This window comes from Harpia harpyja, chromosome 6 (genome assembly GCF_026419915.1).
Source record: "Harpia harpyja isolate bHarHar1 chromosome 6, bHarHar1 primary haplotype, whole genome shotgun sequence".
NCBI lineage: Eukaryota > Metazoa > Chordata > Aves > Accipitriformes > Accipitridae > Harpia > Harpia harpyja.
In genome coordinates this window covers 69,063,584-69,082,965 of record NC_068945.1, presented here as the reverse complement: position 1 = coordinate 69,082,965, position 19,382 = coordinate 69,063,584, and the positions used below count along the sequence as shown (strand labels likewise).

The 19,382-nt window shown below is 48.6% G+C and overlaps 1 protein-coding gene and 1 long non-coding RNA gene across 2 annotated transcripts; one reads left to right on the top strand and one right to left on the bottom strand.

The window, feature by feature from the left end:
• Positions 1-2,134: 2,134 nt before the first annotated feature.
• Positions 2,135-2,925, bottom strand: LOC128143298 (uncharacterized). Its single transcript, XR_008235710.1, has 2 exons — positions 2,552-2,925; positions 2,135-2,455 (listed from the first exon to the last, which is right to left on the bottom strand). It is a non-coding gene; the product is annotated as an uncharacterized LOC128143298 (long non-coding RNA).
• A 5,151-nt stretch (positions 2,926-8,076) lies between these two features.
• Positions 8,077-19,154, top strand: ASB13 (ankyrin repeat and SOCS box containing 13). The gene is made up of 6 exons (XM_052790376.1): positions 8,077-8,199; positions 10,713-10,900; positions 11,775-11,925; positions 13,401-13,535; positions 14,904-15,095; positions 16,898-19,154. Exons 1-6 carry the CDS (start codon positions 8,157-8,159, stop codon positions 17,023-17,025), a joined length of 837 nt encoding a protein of 278 aa, XP_052646336.1. The 5' UTR covers positions 8,077-8,156; the 3' UTR covers positions 17,026-19,154.
• The last annotated feature ends 228 nt before the right edge of the window (positions 19,155-19,382 follow it).

The following is a 19,382-nucleotide window of genomic DNA, read 5'->3' as shown; positions in this document are numbered from 1 at the left end:
TCTGTAAGGAAGAGCAGATCCGCAGGCAGAGTGCCCAGCTTTCCCCCTCGAGTGTGACTGTTCAGCCACCACCACAATGAAACACGAGTATTCTAGTATTAGGAATTATTTCTGATGAGGAAAGGTAGGATTTCTGGTGAAAGCTCCTTTCTCAATGATCTATTCCTGTTTCATCTATTAGAAAAACAAGGAATTTGAGGGAATTTTGTCATCATTTTGCTGGGGAGAGTAACAACTGGAGCCTCTGGAGGTCAGACCATTTCTAACTGGAGTTTCTATGTTGCTGTTTGGTGCCTCCTGCCTTTTGGGGTGGTGGCACGTGTGGTCTGTGCAAGAGGAGAGCCTATGACCTAACTGTGGTGGGGACCTAGTTCCTGGCAATACCCTATTTTGGCTTCTTTGAAAGAATGAGTCATAAAGTTCTGGCATACTTGCAAGTCTAAAATAAAGAAGTAGTCATCTGAAGACCTATTTCCTCTTTAATTCAGAAAAAAATGAATGATGCCTGCAGATGCTGTCAGTCACTCTGTGAAAGAAAATAGTCGCAATGAAATGAGTCCACTGGGAGGTGGAAGAAGCAGTTCCTGAAAATGACAGTGTCCTCCTGCTGAAAGACAACACACAACAATAAAGCAAATAATTAGGTTTGAAATCATTCTTGACTGTGTGGGGCAGCATCAGGAGTCCCAGCGCTGCGTGAAGTCTACAAACATAGCCTGCAGATGCTGGATGGCATAGGACCTGTGGGCTCCCTCCCCTTTTCCTGCCATGTGTGAATCACGGGGCAGCAGATGACACAAATACATGGAAACACTGAGTTTCTCTTTGATTTTCTCCTATTTCCTTATGTGGCATGAGAGAGTGGTTCGGTTTTCGCTTGGTTTCCGATGGAAACAAGGCTTGTGACCGTACTATTTCTGTCAGTCTGTCTCTTCCACTAACTTTTGAAGCCATTAGCCAGTTTCAGCCCAATTTGACAGCAAGGTAGTGGTTTCACAGACCAATTTCTTCAATTTTCTAGAAAATAAGTGGTCTGCTGGAGGACCCTCTTCCTCTCCTGCTCATGAGACCATCCAAAGGGTAAACCGTCCCCTTAGCTGCTATGGAGGGAGTCCAGATGGGAGGAGGTCACCAGTGCTCAAGGTAGTTCTGAATAAGTGTTTGCATTTGCGTAGACCTCAAAGCAAAATCATGAAGCCCATGGCTGGCTGATACCGCTGATGCCCAGCATGACTGATCTTTCATCGGCACGGCTGTTGGGACAGATTAAAGCAGGTCCAAGAGGTAAAATGCAAGCACGTGGAAATATCATGGGTGCCTTTTGGGAGGGTGCTGAAAACCCTGGTGTTCCTCTGCTGTGGAGACTTTGGATGGACGTGTCCAGAGGGGAGAGGGGCAACTGCAGAAACCGAGAGGAACTGCAGGCAAGTGGCTACAGCAGGGAGAAGAGGCAAGATGGGCTTCTGTCACAGTGGGATCCTAGCATGGTTTTATTTCAAGATGAAGTTTGCCTTCCCAGGTAGTGCTTTCAGGAATGAAGCAGAGCAGGACTGGTCCTGAGTGATCTTTTTGTACAAGTCTGTGCCAAGAAATTGCCTGGTTTTGAACAGAAATGAGCCTGAACCAGAAGCCTCCCTAGATGCAGCATCACCAGGCCAATCTGGAGGGTCAGATAGGCCCCAACATTTGTCGTTTGAGGAACTTCTGATGTGCTGTGGTAAAATATCGGGTTCAGAGCCATTTGGGTTGGGAAGTATTGCCCAGGACCTTAACTGAAAGAGAAAGTGGGAAAAGAGAACTTGTGGGCTTGTTTGACCTCTTTGGTAGCCCGTCATGTTTGGTCATTCTTGCTGGTATGCCCAGAAAAACTGCAGAGGTCTTTTTAAAGGTGTTATGTTCAGAACATGAAAAGTTTATGCAAAGACTTCTGGGCACCTGAGAAGGGGTGGGAGCAGGCAGCTAGCTCAGAAATGGCTGCTGCACATGACCACAAAGTTTGAGCCCTTCTGGTTTAATCCAGGTGGACAGAAAGAGGTTTGCTCCCACTCATTTCTGCTCTACTCTTATTTTCTGTAAAAATTTTCTGTTTTCAAACCAAACTGCAAGGAAAAGCATGAAATGCAAAGTCAGGAACTTCTTGACCCAAGAACAACAACAGTTTATTCTACAACACTGTCAAAGTGTATGTCATCCCCCATAAAGCTGTCTTGCCCCATCCTTCACTCAACTCAAGCAAAACTCCCATAATCACTTTGGGATCTTGCAGCAAGAGAACCAAATTTTGCCCAAGACCTTTAATTTTGTCATGTCTTTCAGTAATAGGGGAAAGTCTTCAAAAATACCACCGTGAATACTATCTCCAGCTCTATACAGATGCAGGAATCCTCCAGCACAATGGGACGAGTATGTGGTTTCTCTGAGAATGTCTGTAACATTTCTCATATGCTTTGCAAGTCTGCAGGTGACAGACAGATTGAGATTAAATGCAGAGGATTATTCCTCCCAGAGAAATAGCTGATTGAGTCTTCTCCCTCAAAATCTTCCTTCTTACCTTCCCAGCATACGCTTATCTAGATAGGCCAGCACATTTTCCGAGCCTACTGATCTGTCAAGAGTCTTTCGTCTCTTCGAGGAAATCCCAAATAACTCTCCACTTCACGACATGCCCATTAGTGACATGCTGCTTCTTGTGTTTGCTGGAAAATGCGTTGTATATTCACTGCCATTGAACTCCGGTATCTGCTCACGGTGTATTCATGCAGTGTACACCTCCCGCAGTAAAGCACAGTTAAGATTTTCAGTTTCTGGTTTGATTTATTCTTGTGTTTGGTTTCTTGTCTATTTTCGCATCTTGCAACTTCCTAAGAAACCAACCTCTTGATCAAGTTGTGATGACAAACATTTAAATAGTTCTAGCGGCATTGGGGAATCAGAAGCAAAGTTGTTCAAACAAACAAACAACCCCCTACAAAAGCCTCTAACAAAACCCAGCTTGTTTTACAGTGTTTTCACAACGGTGTAAAACCGCACACTGCACAGGCAGCTACAAGGTCCACTCAGGAAATGAGTCAAAGATGACAAGAATGTGACAAAGTGCAGATGAGCATTTTCAGTGGTGAGCAAGTGATTTTTTTTTAATTCCCTTTACCAATTTTTCCCCATTTTTTAAAAATCATTATTGAGGTAGTTATTAATAGCTGTGCTGCTTATCCTATATTTTTGCAATGTAAGCCTGACAGTCTCTGAAGAGAGAGTCTAAACACCAATTATTACTCCTTACCAGGCGCAAGACTGGAGCGAGGAGATACAAGCTCTTTCTATAACCAAAATGCTACCGTTTGATCATGGCAAAACGAGGCCATGTGTTCAAGACCATGCAGATCTCCTAAACAGAGTATCTTTTTCTTCTTTTGCAGTAATCAGTCCTGTAGTAATTAAACAGAGGGAGCATTTGCAATCGTTATTATCTTCAGAGCTGATAATGGCTTGTGTGAGGCTGGAGTTGGTCGTACCAGTCTTATTTCAGACTATCTGCACATGCAGGCAAGTGATCCTGTTCAGCTAAGTGATATTTACAGTGGATTACTTTCTTATAGATGGAAATTTATATCGTATCCATGATCCTCCTCCACAACCACTTCTTTCCCACTTTGACTGTGCTATTTCCAACCTCTAATCTATCTCCTTCCATGCAATCCTGCATTCTCCCTACAGAAAAGCCAGGTGAGGCTGAAGAGGTGCTGGCTGGTCTCAGGGAATAAAGTTTCTCCTGCCATGAGCCACATCAGCCCGTTCAGTGATGCTTAAACTCCTCCATCAGGCAGATGTTATAAATCAGTAATATCCATATTTTATGGAGGAGAAAACTGAGGCAGAGAGTGGTTTGCTGGAGGCCAGATAAGGAATTTGGGAACGTTAAAATGTCATTGTTCTTAGCCTTCTGCTTTCAGGTGTTGTGTATATAGGGATATGTTTTGAAATAGGAACACTTACTCCTGATCTTATCAAACTGAGGCAGACACAGCACTTATCTCTTCATATTATTGTCTGTATAATAATTTCATTATCTACAGCTGATTAACCCCCAGCACTGTCTGAACTACAGCTGACGTTATATGCAGGTCCGCAGAGTACTTCCATCTCTACCCGGCACTACCTGCAATTCTCCTGCACTAAGCAGATGAGTTTATCCACTTCTTAAATTCATCCCTCGACCCACCTTGGGGCAAGAAGTGAGAGAATTTACGTGGTTTTCCAAGATCACTTCCAGCCCTCTTGTCTGGGTTTCTGTTATGGTGCTGACATGCCAGCTCTTTGCATCTTTAAATAGGGAATGGAAACCCAGAAAAATTTAAACACAATTACACAGCTCTCTCGTCCTGCCTTTGAGGGTGGAATGAATGGCTGCAACATACGGACATAAAAAATAACATCTCACGTTTTGAGAGGTCCCATCCTGGGCTAATCCTCATACTGTTGCAGCTGACAGGGTGTAGCAATTTTAGTTTTTATGCAGTTAGTGCACATACACTTGATTTTCTTACTACATGAAAGTGGCAGCATGTCTACCACTGTGTTGACCAGAAGTTTCCCACTGGAGTTAATATCATCCTCCAGCAAAGGAAAATTTGTTTCCTTCAAAATTAATATTTTCAGGAGAAAAATGTCCACTGCTGGAAAACATTGATTTTTCCATCAAAGTGGAGAACAAGCGCAGGGCAGATTTCTATTTTAGAAGTGTAGTCACTGCAGAATAGCAAGAAGCAGTAGAATTTTACTTTTTCTAAAAATGTAATTTTAATGTTTGGGTTTTTTAAACAAATATGGTTTCATCTTTTATCCTGCTGTGGATGGAAGGGGGAAGCAGGTGTTCTTCAGCTTCCTGTGTACCCTAGAGCATAGCTCCCAACCACTTGAGAAGCGCACATACAAATGCAAAGCAGGTGGGCAAAATGAAAAACATGAACAGAATTGCAAATGTACGGCAGGACCATGAACTGAAGGAATCCTGCAGAATCTCTCCTTGGAGGAGCAGCTCTCTTTGCAGATCTACTCCTGCAGAGATTGGTTGGGGTGAAGGGGATTTTTTTGGTCTCTGTTTTTAATCCATTTCTTATGTCTCCGTGCTTACTTACTCCAGCAATTTGGGAAGGATATCAGGGGAAAACTGCAAGACTGGGAGTGTAATAAAAGTAGGACACGCAACAAAGCTGATACATGCTGCTTCTTCCAAGACCTGGATGTAAATGAGAAAAGGTTAACAACACTATCGCATGGCACTTGCGCAAGCTTGACAAAGCTTGGCTCCGCTAGCGAAAATGCAAGGTGTCAGTGTTTTGAGTTTGTGGCACCTTTTTTAGAGTTCAGGCAGTGCAGAGTCAAGTTGCACTTCTCAAAACAGCACCCAGATTTAACTCCTTGCCCACACAGACACCAACCCACAGGTCTGGTTTCTCTTTGGGTAAATTGCTTTGCCAAGGCAAAACAAACATACAGGCACCAAGGCCTCTTACAAAGTCCTCATAAATATCAGCTACCTAAATAATCCATTGGGAATTAGGACAACAAATGCTTTGTGTTTCTGGATGTGACTACACGAGTGTGGGGCAGGAGGGGGAACCTGGCACGCAGGGGAAGAAAATCCACAGATGAACAGCAGATCACTGTAGAGCCTTGTGTTCTTTCTCCTACGTCTCTACTGCAAAGAACAGTAATTTACAGATGGAGGAGGAGGGGAAGGTGGAAGATGAAGTCTGTGTATTACCTGGCTGTTCGGTTTTAGTCCTAGGTGGTAAGATGGGAGAAACAGAGGAGAATGGGAAAGATTTTAGGGCAGCTGGTGACATTTATGTTCATATTCTGAGTGTGATATGCTGACATTTGGCTCCAGTCTCCTGCAGTTTGGTTGCTGTGGCTTCTCTCCCACTCCGTGACCCTGGGTAACTGATCAGCAATTTGTTGATGAGATGCAGTTGCTGTGCAGGGCTCCTGAACCGAGGAAAAGGATATGCTTGGAGCCATGTCCCTGCGGCAGGTGAGCTGATGTGATGGGGACCAGATACCCGAGACACCAGCAACGCTGTTGATGGTTTCATCAGCATGATCAAGCCTGGTACGTGGATGTTTCCTGCAGGTTCTGCTGCTGCCTCCATGTGGGCAGAGTTATTTTGGAAGCTTTAAAATAAAGATTTTAAGGAATGCATCTTACCCTAGCTCCCACCCTGAGAGAGCAGAAATCTGGGGTAGACAGCGGAGAAGTGGTAGAGAAGGGCTGCACTCTCCTGGGTGAAGCAAGTGGGAATCAAGCGATTCAGGCTGTAGTTTCAGCCTTGCACTGATTTCTTTTTGTCATCTTTGGCAAATCACTTCACCTTTCTGTGCTTCTGTTTCTGCTGTCTTACCTACTAGTAAATTTTGCAGAGCCGCCATCGACAGGATCACCCAGCAAAACTGGGGAGCTCAACCATAATATAAATAGCTAAGAAATGCCAGCCCTTACGGAGAGGCCAGGAGGCCTGGCTCCCTGCTCCGCGTTGCAGGTGTGACATGCTGTTTACAGGAGGTAATATCATCAACGACATAATTACCAATGAACTCCCTCTGGTCCTGGTGACTCTAGAAGAGCAGCTCACTTAGCCCTGGGACCTGACTGGACTCTGCTGCCGTCTGGGACCCAGGGAAAACAGTCCCACCACATTTTTGGCACACAAGTTGCCCCACTTCTACCCCTCCCCAGTGCTCTCTCCAGTCTGCTCCAGCACACCCCAAACCTCTCTTTGCTACAGCAACTCCCCCAAACACATTCTCACCTGGCTCCTGCACCCCATCCCACGGCTGCACGGTGGCCGTCCCAGCCTGTCCCTTCCCTCCACGCTGAGCCCCCTCCCCAGCTGTGCTCAATCCCCAGACCCCCAGCCCTACCTCCCCCCAAAACACCCTGTGTCCCCAGATCACCTTCCCAGCATCTCCCCGTGTCCTACACCAGTTTCATGGGCCCCTCCAGCCTCCCCTACCTGCTGTCAGCACCCTGGTTTCTTTGCACCAGTGCCACCACTACCCCCTCCCCACATACACACCAGTGATCCCAGTATCCCTTCCCACACTCCAGTTCCCCCAAAGACTGCTTTCCCACATGCACCAGTACCCTTTCCCCACGCACCAGATGCCACCTGCCCACACACACCAGTGCCCCAGTACCACATTTGCATACACCAATGCTCCCAATATCCCCCTCCCACCACACACCAGTACCCTCCTCGCCACATACACCAGTCCCCCCAGTACCCATTCCCCATACAGCAGTGTCCCCAGTACCCCCTCCCCACATACACCAGTACATTCACTACCCCTCCCACCACACCAGTGCCCCCAGTATCCCCTTCCACCCCCAGTCCCCCAAGTACCCTTCCCCACATATACCAGTGCCCACAGCACCCCCTCCCCGCACACGCAAGTACCTCCACTACCCCTTCTCCTCCAACCAGTACCCCCTCCCCCTGTACACCAGTACTTCTAGCAATCCCAGTCTCCCCCCTCAGTACCCACAGTACCCCCTCCCTGCACACACCAGTACCTCCATTACCCCTTCTCCTCCAACCAGCACCCCCTCCCCCCATACACCAGTACTTCCAGCAATCCCGGTCTCCCCCCTCAGTACCCCCTCCCCACACACACCAGTACCTCCAGCAATCCCGGTCTCCCCCCTCAGTACCCACAGTACCCCCTCCCTGCACACACCAGTACCTCCACTACCCCTTCTCCTCCAACCACTACCCCCCTCCCCCCATACACCAGTACTTCCAGCAATCCCAGTCTCCCCCCCCAGTACCCCCTCCCCCCATACACCAGTACTTCCAGCAATCCCAGTCTCCCCCCCCCAGTACCTCCTCCCCCCCTACACCAGTACTTCCAGCAATCCCAGTCTCCCCCCACACCCGGTACCCGCAGTACCCCCCTCCCCGCACACACCAGTACGCCCGCACCAGTGCTCCCAGCAGCCCGCCTCACCCGCGCCGCCCGGGCCACTACAACTCCCGGCGGCCGCCGCGGCCGGAGCCGGGGGCCCGGAGGCGGAGCGGGACGGGACGGGACGGGACGGGACGGAACGGAACGGAACGGAACGGGGCGGAGGAGGCCGGAGCCGGCGGGCCCGGGCCATGGAGAGCCCCGCCAGCAGCGGCTCCCTGCGGGGCGAGATCAGTGCGTGGGTGGCGGCGGCGCGGTCGTGGGGTGGTTGGGCTTGGTCTGCTCCGGGCAGAGACGCGGGCGTTTAGCTGCGGGGCCGGCGTTAGCGGCGCGTTTTGGGGGTGGGCAGGGTGGTTTAGGGGTGGGCAGGGTGGTTTTGGGGATGGGCAGGGTGGTTTGGGGGTGGGCAGGATGGTTTGGGGGTGGGCAGGGTGGTTTTGGGGTGGGCAGGATGGTTTTGGGGTGGGCAGGGTGGTTTTGGGGTGGGCAGGGTGGTTTAGAGGTGGGCAGGGTGGTTTTGGGGGTGGTCAGGATGGGTTTTGGGGTGGTCAGGATGGTTTTGAGGTGGGCAGGGTGGTTCTGGGGGTGGACAGGGTGGTTCTGGGGGTGGGCAGGATGGTTTAGGGGTGGACAGGGCGGTTTTGGGGTGGACAGGGCGGTTTTGGGGTGGGCAGGATGGTTTTGGGGGTGGACAGGGTGGTTTTGGGAGCGAGCGGCCTCTCCCAAGGCAGGGGATGAGAGGAAGGTGAAGATGCTCTCGGGAGAGCCCCTGCTTCTGGGCATGGGGAATTATCATTGTTCCTCCGTGAACTAGCCTGCGTGTGTGATCCAAAGAGGCGGTGTTGGGGAGCTGGAGGAGAGGGGATGGCTCCCTCCTTGGAGGGAGATGGCGGGTGGGAGCCACGTAACACCCCAGAAGACCCAAACCCTGCCTCCTCCTACCAGGTTACCTCCGCAGGGCTGGAGGTAACAAAGCTGCTTGCACGGCTGCTGAGAAATCGTGACCCTGGGATGGGGCACAGCAGGCTGGAGCAGCGGGCCAAGCCCGCAGAGGGACCGTTGCGGGTGCAAATCTGTGCTGCACGGCTGGTCCCCTTGGTAGGGATGCTCTCGAGTTGCATCAGAAACCGGCCGTGCTCCCCTTGTGTCGTGCTTCAGCTGGCAAGGCTGAGCCGTTGAGTCTTGAGCGATGCTGTGCTGCAGATTTAGGAGGTCTGGCCGCAGCTGCAGTCTCCCTCCCGCTCCGTAACCCCAGGTGGAGCTGGCTGGATGTGGATGTGTGAGCGGCATCCATAGGGAGTGATGATGTTATCTCTCACGTGAGCCTGCCCCATAAGGAATTGTGCAGTAGGAGGGAAAAAATCCCAGGAGCCTGCAGTTTGCAAGTTTGGTTTTTTGGGCTGTATAATAAGCCCTTAATGCAATGCTGCTGGAGCTTATTCCTCTTATTCTTGGTCCTGTTGGTGACAAAGTGATGCTGCTCGGTGGCTGGCAATTTGACAGCTCCATCCTCGTTTGGACTTCTTGCTTCTCCTGACATAAACCACGAGAAGCTCCAGGGAAGGAAAAACAGCCTGCCCAGGGATATTGGCAAAGGGAATGAGGATCTAACAAGCAAAGAAAAAAAAGCCTGCACATACTGTGTGCTGTGAAAATGAAAATGCTGGTCCTCGTGATTCCCTTTCAGGGGGTGGTTTCAGTCCACCGTACACCTCAGCATTGTGTTATTCTTGGAGTCTGCGCCATCTTTCATAACCACTGGCTTCTGTTAGCATTTAGTGCTTTATGCTGGTAAATAAAATGCTGTGTTTAGGGATGGAGAGAGGAGGGCTGGTCAGTCCAACTGAAATACATAACAAGGTGTTTATTTTTTAAAAAATAAGGCAAATCATCCTTTTTCTCCCACTCCACAGCTGTAAGTGCCTGCCTTGAAATGGGGGTCTTACGGACCTTGTATTCAAAGGGCAGGAACTATAGCTGTGAGGTCTGTTTTGCCGATGGTTTTTAGTATTGACCTGTATGCAGACAGTACCATACTGTTCATATAACGCCTGCTTTCGCAGGGTACCGAGGCCTGTGTTTTTACAGGGAGGATGCATTTATCTTGCTGAAGGATGTGTGAAAATGTGCAGGGCTGTTCTTTACTCATTGCTTCCTTCAAAGCTAAACACACCTGAAAGGAGATGATGATGTCAGTTAGTACTGGGAAGCTAAGCCCAGACTTGCCCCATGTAAGTGTAGATGCTCAGCGAAGACATTGAAGCTAGCAACTTCACTGTCAAAACTCCGTTGACTTTTTGGGAAGATAGTTCTTAGGGGGCTGAGTTGCTCTCTGAAGGTGTCCCGTTTCCAGTGATTTTAGATGGAGGCAGGAGGACCAGTGCTCCTAATGCTAAACAGTTAAGAGCGCAGTGGGATGAATATGGACCTAATGAATGCTGCTGGGTTTGTACTTAGATAAAGTTTCAAGCAAGTATAGCAAAGCATTTCAGAAACTGTAAGGGAACCCAGCATTACAAACAGTCCCCGCAAGGGTAGTAGTCAATGGGGAACGCACAAACATGAAGCACCTAACTTAAAATCACATGCCGAGTGGGGGCACGGCGTGGAATAAGTTTCTCGTTCCCAGCTCTCTCTTCTAGCTGCCCCCCTGTGTTCCCCATCTGCTTTTCTCCAGCACAGAGACCCGTTTGCTCCACATGTATGTATTGTTTTATTTATTTATGTATTTATTATTTCCTCTCTAGGCTTCTGGGCCGATCGAACACCGGTTCATGAAGCAGCCAGGCGGGGAGAAATCCTGCAGCTCCAGCAACTGATAGAGAGCGGAGCCTGCGTCAACGCAGTCACCTACGACTCTATCACCCCGTTGCACGAGGCGAGCCTGCGAGGGCAAACGCAATGTGTCAAGCTCCTGCTGGCTGCAGGCGCCCAGGTGTGTATTTGGGTCTGATCCAACTGGGGACTTCATCTTGATGTCTGAAGTTATTTCTGAGATCTGGTTTCTCCCCATCTAGCTCAAGGCTCTTCTTCATCACCCTGGGCTTTCTTGACAGTCAGCAGAGGATGGCAGGCCTTTTCAGAGGGTGTTTGAGCTTGATGAGGACTTAAACAACCGCCTGGAAGTACTTCTGTGTCTCCTCCTCTCTTCACTGACTATCGACAGAGCCCAGGGTGACTAGAAATCTAGTTTAGATGACTCAAGTATGTAAAGCTAACTGGGATGAATCAAGGCGCCAGAAGGGTAGCAGGGGACACGTAGCTCCCAGAGGGGACTTATATTTATTCTTTCATTTCTTCTGTTACTTTTATTTTTATAATGGAAACAAAAATCAGCCAAACAGAGTCTCTGGATATAGCTGGCGACAACTGTCTTCAAGGGCTTGTGACTTCTCACACGCTGAAGACAGCCATGCTCCGAGCAAAGCTGGCGAAGTGGAGCACGTGTACTGTCCCTAGTCCTTCTCAGTGCAAAGTCAGCCGGCTTGGCTGAGTCCACAGATGAAGCTGAGCTTTGCACTAAAGCAGACGAGGAGTTGCGTTGTGTTACTCAGCGCAAGGCTTGTAACCTTCAGCAGGAGAGTGGTAGAAAAATATAATGGTGGAAATAATAGCCTAAACTTGTGACATTAATGTGCGTCTGTGCCCTGAGAATGATGGGAACAGCGCAAGCCAGGTTGCTGGCAGTAGCAACCAACTCTTTCCCTAGCCCAGAATATTTCTAGGATTAAAAGAAGTGGAAATGTAGGCAAGAGAGTACTGCCACACAGCAGCCTGCGGGTACCTAACTTTTTTTTTCTGCCTTGAAGGTGGATGCCAGGAATATTGATGGCAGCACTCCGCTCTGTGACGCCTGTGCCTCGGGTAGCATAGAGTGTGTGAAAGTGCTGCTGTCCCACGGTGCCAAGGTGAACCCTCCCCTTTACACAGCGTCTCCTCTCCATGAAGCCTGCATGAATGGTAAGCCCTCGTGGTCTTATCTTTACATGGTTATTTGCAACCTGAGGGGGAAAAAAAAGCAGCTGCCAAGTATCCTAAATTGACTGTAAGCTGTTGTTGCTCATCAGACCATTACAGCTTGCAAATACATCAGCCTTACGTGGGCACATCTCCCGTTGAATTCCGAATGCAAGGTGCTGTGGTATCGGGTGAATAAAGCCATCCGTTGTGTTGGGTGCTTTTATCCCACATGACAGACACGGGATAAGATCTGAGGCAGATAAAACACCAGCTTCTTGGTGGTCTATTAGAAAACCTTCAATCAAAAAAGTAGCTTTGCTCTTGTGAGCAGAGGGGAGTTTGCATCCTTTCCCTCTGATCCAAATTGAGATGGAATAAATTGCTCTGATTAAGACACAAGACCATCTTAATCAGGTAGTCCTGTCCTAGACCCCTCCTGGTTGTTCAGAGCTGTTGGAGGAGGCTGTCAGGTGGAAAGAAGGTGCCAGGGACTGTTGGGCAGTGCTGCTGCCTGTACTGCTCCTCGTCCCTCTGACAGCCTTTTCCAGCTGGAGGGTCTATCCAGGGGATAAGAGAAGACTGCAGGGGCCAAAATAATGTCCCAGCTGGTGCATGCCAGCTGCTCTCTGCTCCCCCTGTCCTCTACTCAAGCTTCTTCTGGACATTTGGATCTGGGTTACGGAGCAGGAGGAAGCATCGGGGTGGCTGTGACAGCCGCAGAGGCAGGGGGAGCGGCAGAAGGGTATTTAAGTGTAATTCCTCCCCTGAACTTACACTTGCATGGACTCAACAGTAGGAAAGCCTGGATGTGAGAGCAGCAATGTCCCTGTTAGATGATTGTGACCAAATCTTTTAATCTTGTGCCTTGGCTTCCTCTTTGTAAGATGTAATACCTCCTCTCTCCTCCCCTTCACTGTTTTTGTTGTATGCTGTCCTGGACAGAGTTTCCCTTCGACTATGAAGGCTGTGGGAGACAGCATTTTTGACAAACAGGTAGTTACTTAAATACGTAGCTGTGAGCTCTTGCTTAGCTTTTCCTCCTTAAGCCTTTTTCTTAAGGCTTGATGATGACGACTGCCTGCTTTCTGTTAAGTCACATTATTAGCATTGGAAAAAGTAAAGCTGGAGTGGTCTTGAAGGTGATCTAATCCACCCAGGGCAGTATCAGCAATACAACCAGCTCCACGAACAACAGGTGATTTAGTGCAAACCCTTGAATTCAGGTTTGTTTGACCGGACTCCCTGTGAGACCTGTTAGCTCTAGCTCAGTGCCGTGCAGATGTGACTCTATTTCTTGTGTCCTGGTCTCCGTCTTGGTCCTAGAGAGTATTGTGTTGGCTGACAAGCATTTCTATTTTGCAGCCATCACCCCAAATACTAAACAGGCTGTTTGTGGGTCAACCTGATCTCAGCATGCCATACGCTCTTGTTTGAGCTGCGTTCTTTCTTTTCACTCACATCTTCCCTTTCTAAAGGTAGCTCAGAGTGCGTGCAGCTCCTCATCGATGTCGGTGCGAACTTGGAGGCTCACGACTGCCATTTCGGGACTCCCCTACACGTGGCCTGTGCCAGGGAGCATCTGGACTGTGCAAAGTTGCTGCTCAAAGCAGGTATGGCAGCCACAGGGTTTGCTTCTGGGTGGGCAGGAGACGGTGGTGTCTGTGCACGGCATTTCACTCGGTGCTCCGCCGTGGTGTTCTTGTCGAAGAGCTTATTCATTCACAGCATAATATAGATGACAAAGGTGAAAGGTTTTTGCCTTTACGTGAGCAAAGCTTAATGCTTAAGGGTTTTTTCAGTGTATGCCTGTCAATATCCAGTTTGTGATGTTCCCAGTGACATTCCCATTCTATTACTTTAATAAAATTCAGACCTCTTCAGCCCCCTAGAGCAAAGTTTCAACTTCTTCCCAAAAGTGGTATCAACTGGTGGGCATGTGTTCAGCTTTGGTAGCACAGTCTTATGGTTTTGGATAGGTGTTAGGGAGAGATGTTAAGATTTGATGTTGTACAGAAAACCAGAGATGAAGTCACTTCATACCTCAGGGAGATCTGGTTAGTGTTATGCCCAGATGAGTTCGCTGGATGTTCAAGTCAGCGTTCTGTGCTCCAGGTTTCACATCCCAGTTTTCTTGCTGCTAACTTTGGGGATTTGGATTTGGACTTCTTGTCTTTGCCTGTGCTTACCAGGAGGTTATTTGGCCCAGGGATGGGGATTTGTTTTGTTGAACGTTAGTTGTTTAAAAATTACTCATCTAAGCTAGCCTGTTCCCAGCCCCTCCAGTTTCTTGTCTTGGGCACCCTTTAATTAATTCCACAGAAATGCCTGTTTCTCCTCATTGGTTATAAAGGGATTTCATTGTGGCTACACATATCTAAAAGCCAGTTGTTTGAATTCAGTGAGGTTCAGCTCACCTCCGCTGAACAAATCCACTGATAAAATGCAAGCGGTTGTGGGGGGATTGGAAGAACCTTTTGCTGTCAGCTTATAAAAGCCAAACTTTCTTAGAAAAAAAATCTGTAACTAAGACTTGATCCCGCAGTGACGTCTGATGGCGAGCTGCAACTTCTCATGGGTCCGGGGTATTTCTGTTAAAATAGTTAACAAAGATGTCACTGTTAGCCGCGAGTGGGAGCACTCCACTGAGACAACTGGGAATGGCTCTTTGCTGGCTTTGGACAGCACAGATCAGGAGGAAGCAATTCTGAACTTCGCACTCGGCAGCTTATTTACTTGGTAACATGGACTAAAATCCTTTCTCTGCAAGGAAAACATAAAGCCAGAGAAGAAAACTCGTGCATTGCCAGCACCGAGAACGTGGTCAGCAGTTTGGTTTCCTGTTTGTGCTGTTTTGTTTGGATCTCGCTCTAGTTGCTTGTGCGTGTTTTAACAGAATTTTTTTCTCCAGTCAAACCACTCTTAACGTTTGGGTCAAGGAAGGCTTTCATGAACAGGTTTATTTTTCTTTCTGGCCTCAGGGGCAAATGTGAATGCTGCTAAACTTCATGAAACAGCCCTCCACCACGCAGCAAAAGTGAAAAATGTAGATCTTGTGGAGATGCTGATTGAATTTGGAGGAAACATTTACGCAAGGGACAACCGAGGAAAGAAGCCGTCGGATTACACCTGGAGCAGCAGTCCCACAGCAAAGTGCTTTGAGTACTACGAAAGTAAGTGAGATATGATTCCCTGCCCCAGGAATTCAGTGACTGCCAACTCCATTGCTCCACATCATGATTCTCAGTCCACTTTGATTTGTAGGTCCCTGATCATTTTTCTGTGAAGGTGTAGAGTTCTTGGTGGCAAATGTACGCCAGCTGGCTGTAGCCTAGCTCTGCTTAATTGTGGTTGAATGATAGTGGTAAGATGGTCCAAATCATGCCCTCGCTGAATTCAGGTCCCTCTCATGTGTCAGCATCAGCATTTATGCTTTGGTGCATTAAGTCAGGTCAAGGAAATTGTCTGGTTGAAAACTCATTTTATTTGGGGCAGGAAACGTGTTAAACTTTAGCTGTGCTGGCTGTGTGATTTTGGAGGAGACATTTGACTGACGTTTGAGGGTGGCTTTAAATCAATCTTTGTCTTGGTTACCCTTAAAGGACGTCAGAGGAGTAATTCACAGACCCTTCTGAGCATTTGCAGACTGCTGCTGCGCTACATGATCCTAAACATCGTAGAATCACAGAATCACAGAATGGTTTGGGTTGGAAGGGACCTTTAAAGGTCATCTAGTCCAAGCCTCCTGCCATGGGCAGGGACACCTTTCACTATGTCAGGTTGCTCGAAGCCCTGTCCAACCTGACCTTGAACACTTCTAATGATGGGGCATCCACACCTTCTTTGGGCAGCCTGTTGCAGTGTCTCACCACCCTCCTCATAAAAAAATTCTTCATTATAGGATGAAAAATTTCTTCCTTATAGAATAATAAAGAATTTTCTGGCTTTGCAGTCCTTTGTGTGGTGAGCACCTTATAACTCCTTCTCCCCCTGACTTCTGTTCTTCCTGTAGCAGTCTCTCCTCCAAGTTATTCATTGCTCTCTTTTCCTAGAGAGCGGTGAAGTGTGCTGGTCTGGCTGCAGCTGAGCTGGCTGAAGAGGTTGAATCCTACGTGCCCATAAATACTCCTTATATCTTGCCAGAGTTTACTGCCCACTAAACCCAGCTGGCAGAACTGCACGTGTAGTTGCTTTTCAACGCAGACTGTTGCAAAAGTACTGTGCTAGCTTTATTAGTATTTTTTTTTTCCTTTTGATTTGTATCATTAAAGTCGGGACTAGATCCAGAACAGATGCAGATCTTGGAGGCTGGTGATTGCCAAGGCTGTGGGGGTAGGGATAGCAGCTTCTTCAAAATGACTGCTTCCAGAGCAGCGTGCCCGATTGTCACTGTAGGTCCATGCATGAGCATCGACACCCAGTGTTGAGGCTGTGGGCTGCAGATTGGGGGCTGTTTGGAAGGGGCTTGGGGAGTTTTCTTGGAGATCTCAGCAGAGTGCTGAGTGAAAAGGGTTAACGCAGTCCTTCGATGGAGAAACAGAGCAGTAGAGAAGTGTTGGAAGTAGGTTTTGTACCTATATACAGTGTGGCTGAGGCTTAATACAGCATCGCTAAGGGAAATCTGAAAGTCTTGGATAGCCCCAGTGGATCAGAGCAGTTGATCCAACGGGCACCGCTGGGCTTCAGGGGATGCAGGCAAGGAAGGGAACTGGGAGAAGTGCACTGCAGCCGTGCTGAGTATTTCTGGTGGGATTTGCATCGGGATGAGCCCTGGGAGAGCATGTCCATGGCTCTGCAGTGCCTTCCTTGGGCCTGGCTGCTGCGGGAGGTCGAGCGCTTGCGAGCAGAGCCAGGCTTGTGATCACAGCAGGGACGGTGCCAGGCGTCACCCTCCTGGCAGGTCTGTGCTCTCGTGGGAAGATCAGCTGTCCGCTGAGCTGCAGCCCTGACTTTGGATCCTCTTTTCTCATTTTAGAAACGCCTCTGAGTTTGTCACAGCTCTGCAGAGTTACGGTGAGGAAAGCCGCCGGGCAGCGAGCACTGGAGAAGATTGCCAAGCTAAATATTCCTCCGCGATTAATCCAGTACCTGTCCTACAACTGACAGGGGTGAAGGTGGCCACGAAGGACGATATCTTTAGCTCCCACAGTATGAAGTATCTGTCTCTTCTACCTCCCCCCAAGAAACTAATTTTAATTTAAGCAAACTGGTGTAAATAGTATTTATGAGGCAGCACTTCCTCTTCTCCATGGGCAAAGACAGGCTCAGGGAACGTGTAGCACTGGCTTGAAGTTGTCATGTCTCCTGGGGTGATCCGTTAGACTGTCACTGTCTTTGAGGCTGTAGCGCTCGCTCTTTGAGCGGGATTAATCTTGCCTAATTTTACCTGTCTCTAGCATCTCTGTATGATCTAGCCAGACTCCCTTTGCAGTCAGCAAAGAGAAATAGGTACTTCTGGAGGAGGGTTCCGCTGTCGTGTTTTAGATGCCTGTGCTGGGGTGATCCGGTGTGCCTCGGGAGCGCCTATCTTTGCTGACCGCAAAGGGATTTGGAGGTGATACCCTCGGATACGGATGTCTGTGTTTCTGCAGTGGGAGCGCTGGATCCCACCTTTGTGTTAACAACTCAAGTGACGACTGCCTTGAGAGACCTGTGTGCTCTAGCTGGAGGCAAATTAAGTCCCCAGCAAGCTCAGGACTAATTAGGGGCACTGCAGCCGGTTACTGACTTTCCGTGAACATCAGCAGGCTTTGGCTCAACACCAGCAGTGAGGACAACCTGCTGCCAGATCAGGGTTGACTTTGCCCATGCTCCTTCCTCGCTGAAGGTGAGCCAGCTCTTACCGTAGTGTTCCTCTAGGGTATCACCACGTCTAGTTTTCAAGCCCAAGCAGGAAGCAGGTCTCTCTGCACGTCCAAGGATGCTTCCCTCCAGATGGCTGGTCCCAAACAATATCTCTCCACTTGCTCTCAGCTCTCTCTGTTTGTTTTATGTGCAATAAGTGGCAGAGCTGCTGCCCGGTGGTGCCTGAAGTACGGCGAGGGCATGTCCCTTGTGTAGAGGTGCAGCAGATCCCTGTGGTATATACCCACACGTGAAAGGCAGTAGGAGGGCTGGGCTCTGCCTTGGGTTTTGAGATTTTTATTTTTTTTTATTTTCCCCCCTCTGAATTTCTCTCTCGATGCTGGAGCCTCTCCAGAGGTTGGCAGCGGGAGCCAGCCCTGAACGGTGTGCTGCTGAGCGTTGTTCTCGAATCCTTTGGCTTCAGCAGATGCAACTGCAGCTTCGTCATTCGGTGATTTAAATCTTCAGGGTGACATTTGTATGAGCAGAGCCAAAATTGTCAGCTGTCTTCCAGATGAGACATTACGTGTTGCCTGAAGGCAGTAACCTACCTACAGGATACGTGGTACTAAGGCGATGGAGCTCCCCGGTGCCCCCATGGCAAGTCTTAGCACTGTGATGAGAAGAAATCCCTCTTCTGAATGACAGCAGATGTTACAAAGTCCGCTGTCTAATGCGGCATTCAGCTAACTCAGGGCTCTCAACATCCTTCACGCTGTGAACTAATGATTGAGAGCAAACGGTCGCTTGTCTGCTGCCTGCAAGATCTCGTGCTCCCCCAGCCAGCGCGATGGGGCTTGGCCTTGGGAGAGAGGGTGAAAATAGTGTAAGCACAGGGTTGAAGAGCTGAGGTGGAACTGAATGCACTTTAATGGTGACCAGCAAATCACTTTGTTTTTTAATTTTTTGGTTGGGTTTTTTCCCCCTTGACCCTTTTGTTGTTTTGTTTTTTCTGTGCTGTATCCTATAGAGCTGGACAGAAAAAAGTTCAGATCCTGCTCCTTGGGGGATTGTCTGTTTATAATTCTGATGTTTGTGTTTAAAGTATCAGAAATGTGAAATAGCCGAGAAGCTCAGGGAAGCCCTAGAGATGTTTATTGTGGGATTCATCCCTGTGATTGATAGGATAAAGGTTTTGTATTGTATCTTTCAAGAAAAGCTTCCTCTGCCCAACATGCATGTCCTTACAGATAAATATGTATTAGGAAAGTGCACCTTTTGGTAATCTAGGGTGAAAACCTTCCCTCTTGGTTCAAATTCAAATCCCTTGTTAGGTTGCTTTTTTAACATTGCCTAAGCTGGTGAAATAATGAAATGGTAGAGTCCAAGTTTCTAATGTAAAAACAAAAGACTCCTTGAACAACCGAGAATAAAATTACAAGTTCCTATTTATGTGTATTGGGTCTGCGTGGCAAGGTTTTGGCAGTGGGGGGGTTACAGGGGTGGCTTCCGTGAGAAGCTGCTAGAAGCTTCCCCTATGTCCAACAGAGCCAAGGCCAGCCGGCTCCAAGACGGACCCGCTGCTGGCCAAGGCTGAGCCCATCAGTGATGGTGGTAGTGCCTCTGTGATAACATAGTTAAGAAGGGAAAAAAAACATTGTTGGAGCACAGAAACT

What these genes read in the sequence shown, in the direction of transcription:
- ASB13 (XM_052790376.1), top strand. Translation starts at nt 8,157, where the DNA reads ATGGAGAGCCCCGCCAGCAGCGGCTCCCTGCGGGGCGAGATCA. An exon ending in CTCCCTGCGGGGCGAGATCA is followed by an intron (nt 8,200 to 10,712) that starts GTGCGTGGGTGG and finishes TTTCCTCTCTAG; the next exon opens with GCTTCTGGGCCGATCGAACA. An exon ending in CCATGAAGCCTGCATGAATG is followed by an intron (nt 11,926 to 13,400) that starts GTAAGCCCTCGT and finishes CCCTTTCTAAAG; the next exon opens with GTAGCTCAGAGTGCGTGCAG.